This window comes from Leucoraja erinacea, chromosome 32, assembly GCF_028641065.1.
Source record: "Leucoraja erinacea ecotype New England chromosome 32, Leri_hhj_1, whole genome shotgun sequence".
Lineage (NCBI taxonomy): Eukaryota > Metazoa > Chordata > Chondrichthyes > Rajiformes > Rajidae > Leucoraja > Leucoraja erinaceus.
The window spans coordinates 23,769,284-23,784,077 of record NC_073408.1 but is presented as its reverse complement, the minus strand read 5'-3'; the positions used below and the strand labels follow the sequence as shown (position 1 = coordinate 23,784,077).

Genomic DNA, 14,794 nt, shown 5'->3' with positions numbered 1-14,794 from the left:
TAACTGGTCTGTAATTCCCCGTTTTCTCTCTCCCTCCTTTTTTAAAACGTGGGGTTACATTAGGTACCCTCCAATCCTCAGGAACTACTCCAGAATCTAAAGAGTTTTGAAAAATTATCACTAATGCATCCACTATTTCTGGGGCTACTTCCTAAAGTACTCTGGGATGCACCCTAACTGGCCCTGGGGATTTATCGGCCTTTAATCCATTTAATTTACCTAACACCACTTCCCGGCTAACCTGGATTTCACTCAGTTCCTCCATCTCATTTGATCCCTGGTCCTCTGCTATTTCCGGCAGATTATTTATGTCTTCCTTAGTGAAGACAGAACCAAAGTAGTTATTCAATTGGTCTGCCATGTCCTTGTTCCACAGTTTAGTTTAGTTTATTTGGAGATACAGAACAGAAACAAACTCTTCGGCCCACCGAGTCCATGGCGACCAGTCATTCCTGTGCACAGGCGCTGTCCTACCCACCACACACTTTTTCCCTGTCTTTACCAAAGTCAAATTAACCTACAAACCTGCACGTCTTTGGAGCATGGGAGGAAACCAGAGCACCAGGGAAAAAATCCACGCCGTCACGGGGAGAATGTACAAACTGCGTACAGACAGCATCCATAGTCAGGATCGAACCAGGTCTCTGGCGCTGTAAGGCAGCAACTCTACCGCTGCACCATCAAGACCCCCTAATTCTTCCCTGTAGTTGGGAAGCCCTTTATTCCGGAACAGAGCGGCACTGTCATGCAGCGGAAGAGTGGTTACGGGTGCTGTCTGTACAGAGTTTGTACATTCAACCCATGACCGCTTGGGTTTTCTCTGGGTTTTCTGGTTTCCTCCAACACTCCAAAGACATACAGGTTTGTAGGTTAATTGACTTGGTAAAATTGTAAATTGTCCGTTGTGTGTTAATGTGCGGGGATTGCTGGTTGGTGCGGACTCGCTGGGACGAAGGGCCTGTTACCACACTGTTTCTCTAAACTAAACTAAAAATTGTTTAATGCCAAAGGATTGCTTTAGTTGAATTAATTGCTTGCCTTTAATATCTTTAAAATCCTAGATACACATACATAGATACATAGACAATAGGTGCAGGAGTAGGCCATTCAGCCTTTCGAGCCAGCACCGTCATCCAATTTGATCATGGTTGATCATCCCCAATCAGTACCCTGCTCCTGCTTTCTCCCCATACCCCTTGATTCCGCTAGCCCTAAGAGCTCTATCTAACTCTCTTTTAAATGCATCCAGTGAATCGGCCTCCACTGCCTTCTGAATTCAGATTCAGATTCAGATTCAATTTTAATTGTCATTGTCAGTGTACAGTACAGAGACAACGAAATGCATTTAGCATCTCCCTTGAAGAGCGACATAGCAAACGATTTGAATAAAAAAATAATAAGTGTCCGTTGTTGAGAACGAGGTTCTGGAACATCATTCTGAAGCAGAGAATTCCACAAATTCACAACTATCTGAGTGGAAAGGTTTTTCCTCGTCTCCATTCTAAATGGCCTCCTCCTAATTCTTAAATTGTGGCCCCTGGTTCTGGACTCCCCAACATCGGGAACAGGTTTTCTGCATCTTGCATATCAAAGCCAATCTTATTTATTAGTTATATTAATATATATATATATATATTAGCAGTTGAAACTTTAAGTTTTAGGCTTGATTTCTGGTTCACATAATTGAATGGCATCTGGAAAAAAATGTTCTTCTTCTGTTTAAGGATAAATCTACTGGAGGCAATACCTACAAATTCTGACCATGTTTGGCTGGCCAGCAAAGTTGATGTTCAGAGCAAGTAGGTATATTTTTCTGTGTGATCTGCAAACTCACATTGGTGTTTTCACATTAATAACATCATACACAGGGGGCAGTAATCTCTCAGTCGGCATGGAGTCGTTGCTGAATTTGTATGTTGGGGTGGTTTTAGATGAACAATGAGATTAAGCAATGGAAAAATCTACATTCAATGTCCTTTTGTGACATTGACAATGAACGAGGAACTTCACTGCCTGCCAAAACACAATATTAACACAAGGACAAGTTACTATTGAATTAAAAAATTCAATGTTCTTTTGTGACCTTGACCATGAATGAAGAACTTCACTGCCAGGCAGTCAAAATAACCCCTGACACCCATACTATTCAAGAATCTATCTACCACATCCTTAAAAATATCCACTGACGACTCTCTTGCACTTTCTTTACTTTCCTTACTTCTACCTTTTTCTTAAAGCTCAAAAAAAATGAAGCGGTACAAAAAATGTATTAAGATATATGTGTTGTGTAGGATTGTAATTTACCGTACTTCTAATAAAAATAAAAAAATAAAAAATAAATAAATAAAAAATATCCACTGAGTTGGCCTTTGGTGTCAATGCATTGCACAGATTCGCCACCCTCTGACTAAAGAAATTGTTCCCCATCTCCTTCAAGGAGTCTGATTTGGTGTGTACATAATGCTCCATGTACATGAAGAACATCATTGCATGTTCGTCCTCCCCTGAGTCACCCTCGCCAGTCATTCCTGCTGTCAGTCCGGCCTCGAACACACATTATTTTCCCACACAAAGCATTGCTAAATGAATAGAAGAATCATTTATCATAATTTGCATGTAAAGTGATGAATTTGACGGAGCAAACCTGATCTATACAAATCACTAATCTCTCAATAATCTACTTAATCTCTCAGCAAATTACGTAAAACCCTTCAATGTGATTTACCAAGCTGGCAAAGGGTGATTGCCAAAGTTCCACGAAAAATTAATATCAAGTCTATGTTACAAGCCTTCAGACGATCGTGGTCGATATTAAGGAGCTGGATGTTTTGTACGAAAGGGGACTGGAAAGTAAAGCTAGACTAGCGTTGAAACGGACTCAGATATCCCAGAAATGGCCCCCACTTTTTAGTTTACAGCAGAAACTTAGAGACGTGGACTTGGGCTTTAAGACCATGTTTGCAAAGAATATTGGAAAAAATGGGATGGGCACAGAAAGTGTACTAGACTGTCTGAATCAGTGATAGCTGTCTGTACGGGGTTTGTAATTTCTCCTTGTGACCGTGTGGGTTTTCTCCGGGTGCTCCGGTTTCCTTTGTCCCTAGTGTGTGTGTGTATGATAGTGTTATGCCCCTGTCCCACTTAGGAAACCTGAACGGAAACCTCTGGAGACTTTGCGCCCCACCCAAGGTTTCCGTGAGGTTCCCGGAGGTTTTTGTCAGTCTCCCTAATGGTCGAAAGTGGTTTCCGCTTCTTCTATGTTCCGGCGATTATTTCAAAAATTTAAAAACCGGCCGCGACTAAAAATAGGTTGCTGTTTTAAAAATCGGTAATGTTTTAGTCGAAGCCGGTTGCGATGCTAGATGGTGGTTGCCGGAGGTTGCAGGTACCTGCAACCTTTGGCAACCACCTGCTACCTCCGGCAACCACCTTCAACTAGCATTGCAACGGCTTCGACTAAAAAATTACCGATTTTTAAAACGGCAACCTATTTTTAGTCGCGGCTGGTTTTTAATTTTTTGAAATAATCGCCGGAACATAGAAGAAGCGGAAACCACTTTTGACCATTAGGGTGACTGACAAAAACCTCCAGGAACCTCAGGGAACCGCGTGGAAACCTTGGGTGGGGCGCAAAGTCTCCAGAGGTTTCCGTTCAGGTTTCCTAAGTGAAACAGGGGCATAAGTGTGCAGGGGTCGCTGGTCGGTGGGACGAAGGGCCTGTTTCTGTGCTGTATCTCTAAATGGAGCAAAACTAAACTAATATACAGCGTAGAAACAGGCCCTTCAGCCTACCTAGACCACGCCGGCCAGCGATCACCTGAACGCTGGTTCTATCCTACACACTAGGGACAATTTACACAGAAGGCAATTAACCTACAAACCTGCACGACTTTAGAACGTGGGAGAAAATTGGAGCACCCGGAGAAAACCCACGCGGTGGGCCGGAGGGTTTCTTTTCACACTGTATCTCCAAAATAATAAACTTTCAGCCCTCACCTTAATCCTATGACTTGTTCTCAATTGCAAAGATCTTTACTGCATCCATTTTCATGATGGTTATTTATTTTACTTCTGTTGACACAGTTTAGTAAGAATGTCAGTCTTCCAGGATCGTCGCTAAAGCATCAGACATGTCGGATTAATCTTCAGGACACTGCAGCCATAAACAAAACTATCCCTTTAGTTTGGTTCAGTTTAGAGATCCAGCATGGAAACAGGCCCATCAGCCCACCGAGTCTGCACCGACCAGCGATCCCAGCACCCTATCCTACACACACTACGGACAATTTGCCATTTATACCAAGCCAATTAACATACAAACCTGTACGCCTTTGGAGCGTGGAAGGAAACCACGCAGGTCACGGAGAGAAATGACAAACTCCATACAGACAGCACCCGTAGTCAGGATCGAACCCGCGTCTCTGATACTGTAAGGCAGTAGCTCTACCTCTGCGCCACCGTGCCACCCTTGTTGAAATTTCCAGCATTTTCATTTTGAAATGTAGATGAAATTTAAATTGAAAAGCCCACGGTTTATTGTTTGGAGTAGATGAACATTTTACAGATTTTACATATTAAAACACTGCTGGTTTATAAGGTGGGAAACTATAGCAGGATAGTAGTTAATAAGAGGGAACGTGCTGAAACCTGCGATTGTCATTTGAGGGCTGAACAGTGACTAAGCCGGTAGATTTATTTTCGGGTGGCACAGCGGAACAGCAGTAGAGTTGCTGCCATAGTTCCAGGTTTGATCCCGACTTTTGGTGCTATCTGTGTGAAGTTTACATGTTTTCCCTGTGAGTGCTGGGTTTCCTTTGAGTATTCCACAGGTGTATGTCTTCTTCTCTCACGTCCATCTTCAATGTTTCAAATGTTGACATCGCTGTCATCGTCCGTCCTAAAATGGACGCAAGCTTCTGGCGACAATCAGTGGCAGCCATCACTTGTTGCGGTAGATGATGGTGGCAGCAGAATTAGCTCGGGATACCTCCAGTTACCAGCCCCGCGACATGGGCGCTTCTGCTATGGGGCCGATGTGTAGGATAATTGGCCTCTGTTGGTCAATTATCTAAATTGCCCCCCCCAGCACAATGAAGTTTTAGCAGAAATTGCCGTTTTCTCAACTCACTAAAAGTAGTTCTCCAACTTGAAACACAGCTAAAGAGGGCACATTATGCATGAGTAATTTAACAGGTCAGGCAGCAACCCTGGAGAACCTGGATAGATGACATTTCGGGTTGAGACCCTTCTTCACATCGAATGGGGGCGGGGGGTGGGGGGGAGTTGGAGAAATAAATTGGAAAAGGGGAGTGGTAAAGCTTGAAAGGGTTCAAAACAGATTTAGAAGGATGTTGCCAGGGCTAGAGGGTGTGAGCTATATGGAGAGGTTGAAAAGGCTGGGTCTCTATTCCATGGAGCGCAGGAGGAAGAGGGGACATCTTATAGAAGTGTACAGAATCATGAGAGGAATCGATCTGGTAATGCTCAGGATCTTTTACCCAGAGTAGGGAAATTGAGGACCAGAGGACATAGGTTCAAGGTGAAGGGGAAAAGATTTAATAGGAATCTGTTGTAACTTTTTCACACAGAGGGTAGTGGGTGTATGGAACAAGCTGCCAGAGGTGGTGGTTGAGGCTGGGACTATCCCATCATTTAAGAAACAGTTGGATAGGTTCATGGATAGGACAGGTTTGGAGGGTTATGGACCAAGAGCAAGCAAGTAGGACAAGGATAGCTGGGACATTGTTGGCCGGTGTGGGCAATGTTGGGCCGAAGGGCCTTAATCTCAACTTTTTTTTGATGGTTATATTTGTGCTTTGGGTGATGTCCTTCATCATTGATCATGACTTCTCGACAGTTTCTTGACACTTGAAGAAACTGCAAGCAGCATGCATAGTTTAAATGAGATGCATAATTCAAAGGAGATGTGTGGGGCATATTTTTTACACAGAGCATTGTGAGTGCCTGAAACCTGCTGCCGGGGGTGGTAGTGATGGAGGCAGAAATGATAGAGGTGTTTATACGACTTTTAGATAGACCCATGGATATGCAAGGACTGGAGGGGTATGGATCAGATAGACAGTTGCATTCAATTTCTCCTTTCAATATGTTCAGCACAGGCATCGTGGGCTGAAGGGCCTGCGCTGTACTGTTCTATCATCAGGGGCTTTAGTTTAGTTTAGTTCAGAGATACAGCTCGTAATCAGACCCTTCAGCCCACCGGGTCCGCACCGACCAGTGATCCCTGCACACTAACGCTATGTTACACACACCAGGGACAGTTTACAATTATACCAAGCAAGTTAACCTACAAACCTGTACGAAAGTCGGACGAAACCGGAGACCCCGGAGAAAACCAACGCACGTCACAGGGAGAACGTGCATACTCAGTATAGACAGCACCCGTATTCAAGATCGAACCCTGGTTTCTGACGCTGTAAGGCAGCAACTCTACCGCAGCGTCGCCATGCCGCCTTCGTTGTATTGATAGACTGTAGAAACTGTGAGTGTTGCTTTCTGGAGATACAGCATAGAGGCAGACCCATCGTTCTATTGGGATTGCTCCTGCCCCGACATGATGCACAGGGACAATGCTTCAAGATCAGTAAATATATCTGAGGTGTTGTGGACAGTTGCAAAGAGGAAATTTCATATTAAGGAAGTCAGAGATGCAATGTTGTATTTTTGCTTTGAAAATCGAACAATGTTTTTTTTATCAGGAGTGGTATATACAGTAACTGAGTATTTGATGCCTGTTCTCTGTGTCGCTCCTTTTGGACCTTTGTTAAGATAATTAGTCCACATTGAGGACACCAAGTCTTCTTCTCCTTGTGTTTATTTTGCAAAGATTATTTTCTAAATGGGGAGAGAATTCAGAAATCGGAGGTGCAAAGGGACTTGGGAGTGCTGGTGCAGACTTTACATAATTTGCAAGTGGAATCGGTAGTAAGGAAGGCAAATGCAACTAATCCAAAAAACAGGGATGTAATGCTGAGGTTATATGAGATGCTGGTCAGATCACATTTGGAGTATTGTGAGCATTTTTGGGGCCTCATATCTGTGAGGAAGGATGTGCAGATGGAAAGCATCCAGAGGAGGTTTATGAGAATGATCCCAGGAAATATGATGAGTGTTTGAAGGCACTGGGCCTGTACTCGCTGGAGTTTAGAAGGATGAGGAGGGAACTTCATTGAAACTTACCAAACATTGAAAGGCCTGGATAGAGTGAATGTGGAGAGAATGTTCCCACTAGTGGGAGAGTCTAGGACCAGAGGTCATAGCCTTAGAAGAAAAGGACGTACCTTTAGAAGGGAGACGAGGAGGAATGTCTTTAGTCAGAAGGTGATGAATCTGTGGAATTCATTGCCACAGACAGTTGTGGAAGCCAAGTCAATGGATATTTTTAAGGCTGATATTGACAGACTCTTGACTAGTTCGGGTGTCAGGGGTTATGGGGAGAAGGCACGAGAATGAAGTTGAGAAGGAAAGATAGATCAACCATGATTGATTGGCGGAGTAGACTTGATGGGCCAAATGGCCTAATGCAACTAATGAACAACAGAACAATGCTTCTCTGTGCTCGAATCACCCAGTAACTTCAACACTTGCCACTATTTCTACACGCCAACCACCTCATCACTTCTCAGCACAGTGACAACCAACCAATCTACATCTGCAATCCCCCCAAAAATGGTTCACCACACTAGCCTTGATTCCTGATTGTCCCAGCTTCCCTCATTTGACCAGAGCCCTCACCACTGCCTCTCAATCCCATCACCCAAACCCTCTGTAAGACCCCAGCCTCCAGTCAGCCAAATGTCATCTCCTACCCAGGCCTCCAACTGCTCGTCTTCTCTGCCTCCCCAAACAGAAGGAATGGCATGGTGGCGCAGAGGTAGAGTTGCTGCCTTACAGTGCCAGAGATCAGGGTTTGAACCTGACCATGGGTGCTGTCTGTGGGGAGTTTGAGTATTCTCCCTGTGACCGCGTGGGTTTTCTCCAGGTGCTCCAGTTTCCTCCCACATCCCAAAAATGTATAGGTTTGTAGGTTAGTTGGCTTTGGTAAAGATTTTAAGTTGTCCCTAGTGTGTGTAGGAGAGCGTTAGTGTGTGAGGATCGCTAATCCTTAGTGAGTAGGATAGTGTGGGATCGCTGGTCGGAGCGGTCTCGGTGGGCCAATGGGGCTGTTCACGCGCCCTATCTCTAAAATATAACCACCAGCGAGGAGATATATCTCTCCTGCAATGTAAAGCAATGGCTGAAGTGTCATGGCTTCTGTTCAAGGCTTGTCTCTAACTGTGTGAGATGACAGTGTTTAGCAGTGCTGTCTAATGTGTTTTCTTTCACTGTTGTTCTCAGGTTGGGGGAAGCACAGATGTGCTCACTTAGTCTACGCAACACTGACCCTCTCTCTCTTTGCTATCCTCTGGAACATGTTCCTTGGGTAAGTCGCATCTGTTTGGTCTTGTTCCCGAATTTTTACAAATTCAATAGAACGTTTTGTTCTTTCAGGAATTTGGTTTGCAAATAGGTTTTATAATAGAAAATGATTCTAATCTCTTTTTCATTGCCATCTTATTATTTATTTATTTTTTAGTGTTATGAGCAGAATTAGGCCAATTTGGCCCATCAAGTCTACTCTGCCAGTCAATCATGGCTGATCTATCTCTCCCTCTTAAGCCCATTCTCCTGTCTTCTCCCCATAACTCCTGACACTCGTACTAATCAAACCTTATAATCAACTCCTAACCCATTTTGCCAGGACTATATATTGCACTATATTTGTTTATTTATTGAGTATGTGTGCATGTGTATATACACACACTGAACTTCTTCTTCTTTCTTCCCTCTCGTTATGTACTATGTTTACATATTCTGTAGTGCTGCAGCAAGTAAGAATTTCATTATCCTATCTGGGGCATATGATAATAAAACACTCTTGACTCGTGACTCTTTCAATTGTATGAAACCTTTTTTACCGCTGTAAAATTGAGAACCATCTTTTACGCTTTGGCGTTTGACCTGCACTGAATCTGACTTTCACGTGAGGCCCAGACCGCCTCTTAATGACGGCTCAGATCAGAACATCACGCAACGAAAATCTCATACAGCGGCGGTGGGTATATCGTGTGAATTGGTTCATTCAGACCGTATCACAGTGTACACTGTGGAAGCACTACGATGGCTCAAGGATGCTGCACTGACTCAAAATAACCTTCAGCAATTCATAGTATTTGTTTTTACAATGGTACATTCCAATGTAATATTTTCGCCGTCATTTATCAGTAACCCACTTTCCGTTGTTCTCTAGGAATTTGTGTTCAGTGGGAGATGACTCTATCTCTCTGACTTCATTTTCACCATTTCCTCTATAAATGGGTGCTATTGATGTAACTGGTCTTATGACCGATTCTACTGCACAAACACCCTGGTGCACAAAACACTCTGTATTGACACAAACACCCTGCTCCAACCAGGTATGCTTTGCATCCCAAACAATTCCGTAATCAAATACCATCCACCTTGAACCTGACCCGTAATTTACGTTTACGAGATAAAGTGCCCACAATTGACAATGAAGTACCATATGTGTGTGTAAATGTTCCCCTTGTTTAAAGAGTATGTAAACTCTCACATTAAACATATTACAAATTTACCTTCCTTCCAGTTCCTCATATCTATATTTAGTTTAGTTTAGAGTTACAGCGCGGAAACAGGACCAGCGATCCCCGCATACTAACACTATCCTACACACACCAGGTATGATTTTTACATTTACCAAGCCAATTAACCAACAAACCTGTACGGCTTTGGAGTGTGTGATGAAACTGAAGCTCTCGGTGAAAACTCAGGCATGGTCACGGGGAGAACATACAAACTCCGTCCAGACAGCACCGGGATCGAAACCGGGATTTCCGGTACTGCAAGTGCTGCAAGGGAGCAACTCTGCTGCTGCCCCACCGTGACCACCACTTTCAAACTTGTTCAAATGTGTTACAATTTCCAGAGATTCCTTCTTCAAATGGCCCTGTTGTTACTTGGCCATGCCCATATTAATGACAGCATCTGTTGTGCCTGCACATCTAGCTCACCTCCAGCCTGCCGCAAAGTCCCATTCCAGCATCTGCACTCCCTTTTATTAACCCTAATTTATCACCTCCTCTCTTTTAGTCCACTCTTCCATCTCTCCATTCACATCCATTCGTTCTTTCTTTCCGTAATTCCTCATATCTATCATTCACATTATCTCTATTATTCCCTGCTTGCAATTCTCGTTTGTTTTTTGTTTATCCTCTAACGAAACCTGTTGCCCTTCAGTTACTGAGAACATCACCGCTGCAGAATATTGTTGATCCTCTTCTTCTTCTTGTCGCGAGCTTAGTGGAACACGTGTACTGAGGCTCCCACGGGAGGTTACAGTTTAGGGTAGACAAAAATGCTGTTGAAACTCAGTGGGTGAGGCAGCATCTGTGGTGCGAAGGAAATAGGCAATGTTTCGGGCCGAAACCCAGGGGTTTCGGCCCGAAACGTTGCCTATTTCCTTCGCTCCATAGATGCTGCTTCACCCGCTGAGTTTCAACAGCATTTTTGTCTACCTTCGATTTTCCAGCATCTCACACAAACATACGCGCGCGCGCACACACACACACACACACACACACACACACACACACACACACACACACACACACACACACACACACACACACTCACACTCACACTCACACTCACAAACATACACATATACACACACACTCACACTCACACTCATGCACACCCAAACACACAAACGCACATGCACACGCACACTCACAAACACACACATACTGTATACACACACTCACACTTACACACACACACTCACACACACGCTCACACTCGCACTCACACTCACACACTCACAAACACACATATATACACACACACGCTCACACTCATGCACACCCAAACACACAAACATACAAACACACACGCACACTCACACTCACAAACACACACATACTGTATACACACACTCACACTTACACACACACTCACACATACACTCACACACTCACACACACTCACACTCACAGTTCCTTCTTAAACAATGGAGGTTACAGTTTAGTTTAGAGATACAGGCCCTTCGGCCTACCGAGTTGGCGCCGGCCAGCGATCGCCGCACACTCACGCTATCCTGCGCACACTGGGGACAATTTCTATTTCTACCAAGCCAATTAACCTACAAACCTGTAAGTCTTTGTAGTCTATATCAACAGCTCATTACCGAGAGACTTCGCTGAGGGGACCTTTCTCCACCATCACTCTCTGATCCATTTTCTGCTCAGGAGCTTTCCCAGAATTGCCACAACTTGGATGCTTTTCCGTTCATTAACTGAACCATTTGTTTCTTTCATACATTAATGTCACCAGCCGAGTCCTGCCATGGTAGCCAATTAATGTAACAAATTCCCCAGACAATTGTTGTTTTTAAATAAGACATCTACCTGCACATGCTCCACATCCCTCCACTTCCTGCATACCTTTGTACCTGGTTAAAAGCCTCTTAAACGCCTCTATCGTATCTGCAGCCCTGGCAGTATGGTCCATGCACTCAATTCTGTGTGAAAATTAACTTGCCTCACACATCTCCATTAAACGTTTCCCTTCTCACCAACAAGCTGCAGTAGGTCCTCTGGTTTTTGACATTTCTACCCTGGGACAAAAGTTCCGCCTGTCTACCCTTTTTATGCCTCTCACAAATGTATATACATCTCTCAGGACTTTCCTCCATCTCCAGCATTCCAAATGAAACAATTCATGTTCATAAGTGATAGGAGCAGAATTAGGCTCTTCGGCCCATCAAGTCTACTCCACCATTCAATCATGGCTGATCTATCTCTCCCTCCTAACCCCATTCTCCTGCCTTCTCCCCATAACCACTGACACCCGTACTAATCAAGAATCTCTATCTCTGGCACAAATTTGAATTTGACCAACCTCTCCCTGTAGCTGATATCGTCACTGCTGTCTCCTCTGCAAAGCTTCCAAATCCTTCCTGTAATGGGGTGACCAGAGATGCATGCAATACTCCAAATACAGTCCGACCAAGGTTTTATGATGCTGCAACATGATGTCCTGACACTTATACTCAATGCCCTGACCAATGATGGCAAGCATAACATGCACCTTCTTCACCTCGACATTGCACTTCATGTTCCACATTCTGTGTAAAAACTTGGCTCTTCAGGTTCCTATTAAAGCTTTCCACCCTCATCTTAAATGAGGACCCTCTGGTTCTTAATTCCAAACTCATTCCACTACACACACACACACACACACACTCTCACACACACTCTCACACACACACACACAGTCTCACACACACACACACACACACGCACGCACACGCACACTTACTAACGCACAAACACAGACACACACTCACACACACACACTCACACACACTAACGCACACGCACACACACAAACACAGACACACACACACACTCACACTCACACTCACTCACGCACACGCACAAACACAGACACACACAGACACACACACACACACACACACACACACACATACACACACACACACACACACACACACACACACACACACACACACACACACACACACACACACACACACACACACACACACACACACACACACACACACACACACACACACACACACACACACACACACACACACAAACACACACACAAACACACGCACAGACGCACACGCACACACACACACAGTCTCAGACACACACACAGTCTCACACACACACTCACACTCACACACGCACAAACACAAACACAGACACACACACACTCACACTCACACACACTAACACACACGCACAAACACACACACACACACACACACAAACACACGCACACTCACACACACACAGACGCACACGCATACTCACGCTCACACACACACAAACACGCACATACACACACTCATAAACACTCACACACTCATTCAAACACACACACTCAGACTCACGTGCACAAACACACACACTCACACTCACACACACACACACACACACTCACACACACACACACACACACTCACACACACACACGCTCACACACACACACGCACTCACACTCACACACACACGGTATTTCATTATCAAATAAAGGCGCTTTTATTCCCATCGATATCCAAGGGGTTAGCTGCACCTGAAGAGAGACACACAGAGTGCTGGAGTAAATCAGCGGGACAGGAAGCATCTCGGGAGGAGAAAGATAGGTGACGTTTCTTGTCGGGATCCGTCTTCAGATTTCCATAACTGCCTTTCATCCGTCCTGCGGTTCTTTGTTTCTACAACTCCACCCAAACCTGTCCCAAGACTCCCAGAGAAACCTGTCCCACCACTTCCAGAGACGGTCTCCATTAAATCCTTCCTATCCTTCTTGTTTATTTCTTAAATGGGGAATATTGCCCCTACTTTTCCCGTAGCTGGTGTCTGCCTGACATGTGAGGAGAATGCAAGGAGGCAGGAGGATATGAGCAGGCTAAGTGAATGGTAAGGATGTGTCAAATGAGTATCGTGTGGAAATCCACTTTAGTAGCAAAGAATAGTGAGTGGAGCACTTTTTAAAGAGATTGAAGCATATTGGTAGTTGGAAGGATCTGGATATCCTTTTACTGTAAATAAATTGTGAGAAAGTTCACCTGCAGGTACAGTGAGGACAGTGTCGACACATGATTCCTGTCTGGCCGTGAGTAGTCACCCAAAGAGTCGTACCTTTTTCTGTTCGCCGCTGGATTATCAACATTTTGACATTTTTTAGCAACCGGCTGCAACTATAACGCGTGCCGGCAAGTCGCCAAATCAATCGCGTAAGTGGGGCAGGCCCTTTACTGAAACTAGGTTGTGTCCTGATGAGATGGTATCTAGAATATTATGTACAACACAAAGTGCTGGAGTAACTCAGCAGGGCAGGCAGCATCTCCGGAGACAATGAATAGGTGACCTTTCAGCTCAGGACCCTTCTCCAGAAAGGTTGTAGTATCGGAGAGAAAGCTGGAAAAGAACCATGTATAAAATCACGAGTGAAATAGATTGGTTTGATACTTAGAGTCTAAGTGAATCGAGAATCAAAGGACATAGGTTTAAGGTGAAGGGGAAAAGATTTAATAGGAATCTGTGGGATACCTTTTTTTACACAATGGGTGGTGGGTGTATGGAACAAGCTGCCAGCTGAGATAGTTGAGGCAGGGTAGACACAAACTACTGGAGTAACTCAGCGGGCAAGGCAGCATCTCTGGAGAGAATGAATGGGTGACATTTTTGGGTTGAGACCCTTCTTCAGTTGAGACAGGGACTATCCCAACATTTAAGAAACAGTTAGACAGGTTTGGAGGGATATGGCCCAAACTCGGGAAGGCGGGACTAGTGTAGCTGGGACATGTTGGCCGATGTGGGCAAATTGGGCCGAAGGGCCTGTTTTCACGCTGAATCACTCTATGACTCTGGAGGCAGGACAAAGCCTGGCAGGAGATGGGTGATACAGGTGAGTGGGCATTTTGATGGGTGGGTAAAGGTTACTGATGAAAGGGAGCCAATAGAGTGAGGAGATGAAAGGGTGGCAGGTGAGCTGTACAACCAGAGGGAGGCATTACTCCAACACTGTGCTCTATGTAAAGTACCAGCATCTGCAGGTCCTTGTGTCTCTGGAATATTGTGTTCAGATCTGATCTTCCCACCTGAGGAAGGCTATACTTGCCCCAGTGCAGTGTGTACGTATGGGATTTATTCCTGTAAGGAAGGCTTATTGT

At 44.6% G+C, this 14,794-nt stretch overlaps 1 protein-coding gene across 8 annotated transcripts in view; it reads left to right on the top strand.

Annotated features, from left to right (window-relative positions):
- The window catches only part of LOC129712453 (CMP-N-acetylneuraminate-beta-galactosamide-alpha-2,3-sialyltransferase 4-like), a 165,003-nt gene that overhangs the window by 18,505 nt on the left and 131,704 nt on the right, over positions 1-14,794 (top strand). For 6 of the 8 annotated variants that reach the window (XM_055660898.1, XM_055660899.1, XM_055660895.1 and 3 more), the window contains exons 2-3: positions 1,725-1,799; positions 8,359-8,443. In XM_055660898.1, coding sequence (XP_055516873.1) covers positions 1,763-1,799; positions 8,359-8,443 — 122 coding nt within the window. In that variant the 5' untranslated portion in view covers positions 1,725-1,762. The remainder of the gene's footprint in view (positions 1-1,724; positions 1,800-8,358; positions 8,444-14,794) is intronic. The other 2 variants (XM_055660903.1, XM_055660897.1) reach the window with 1 other exon arrangement.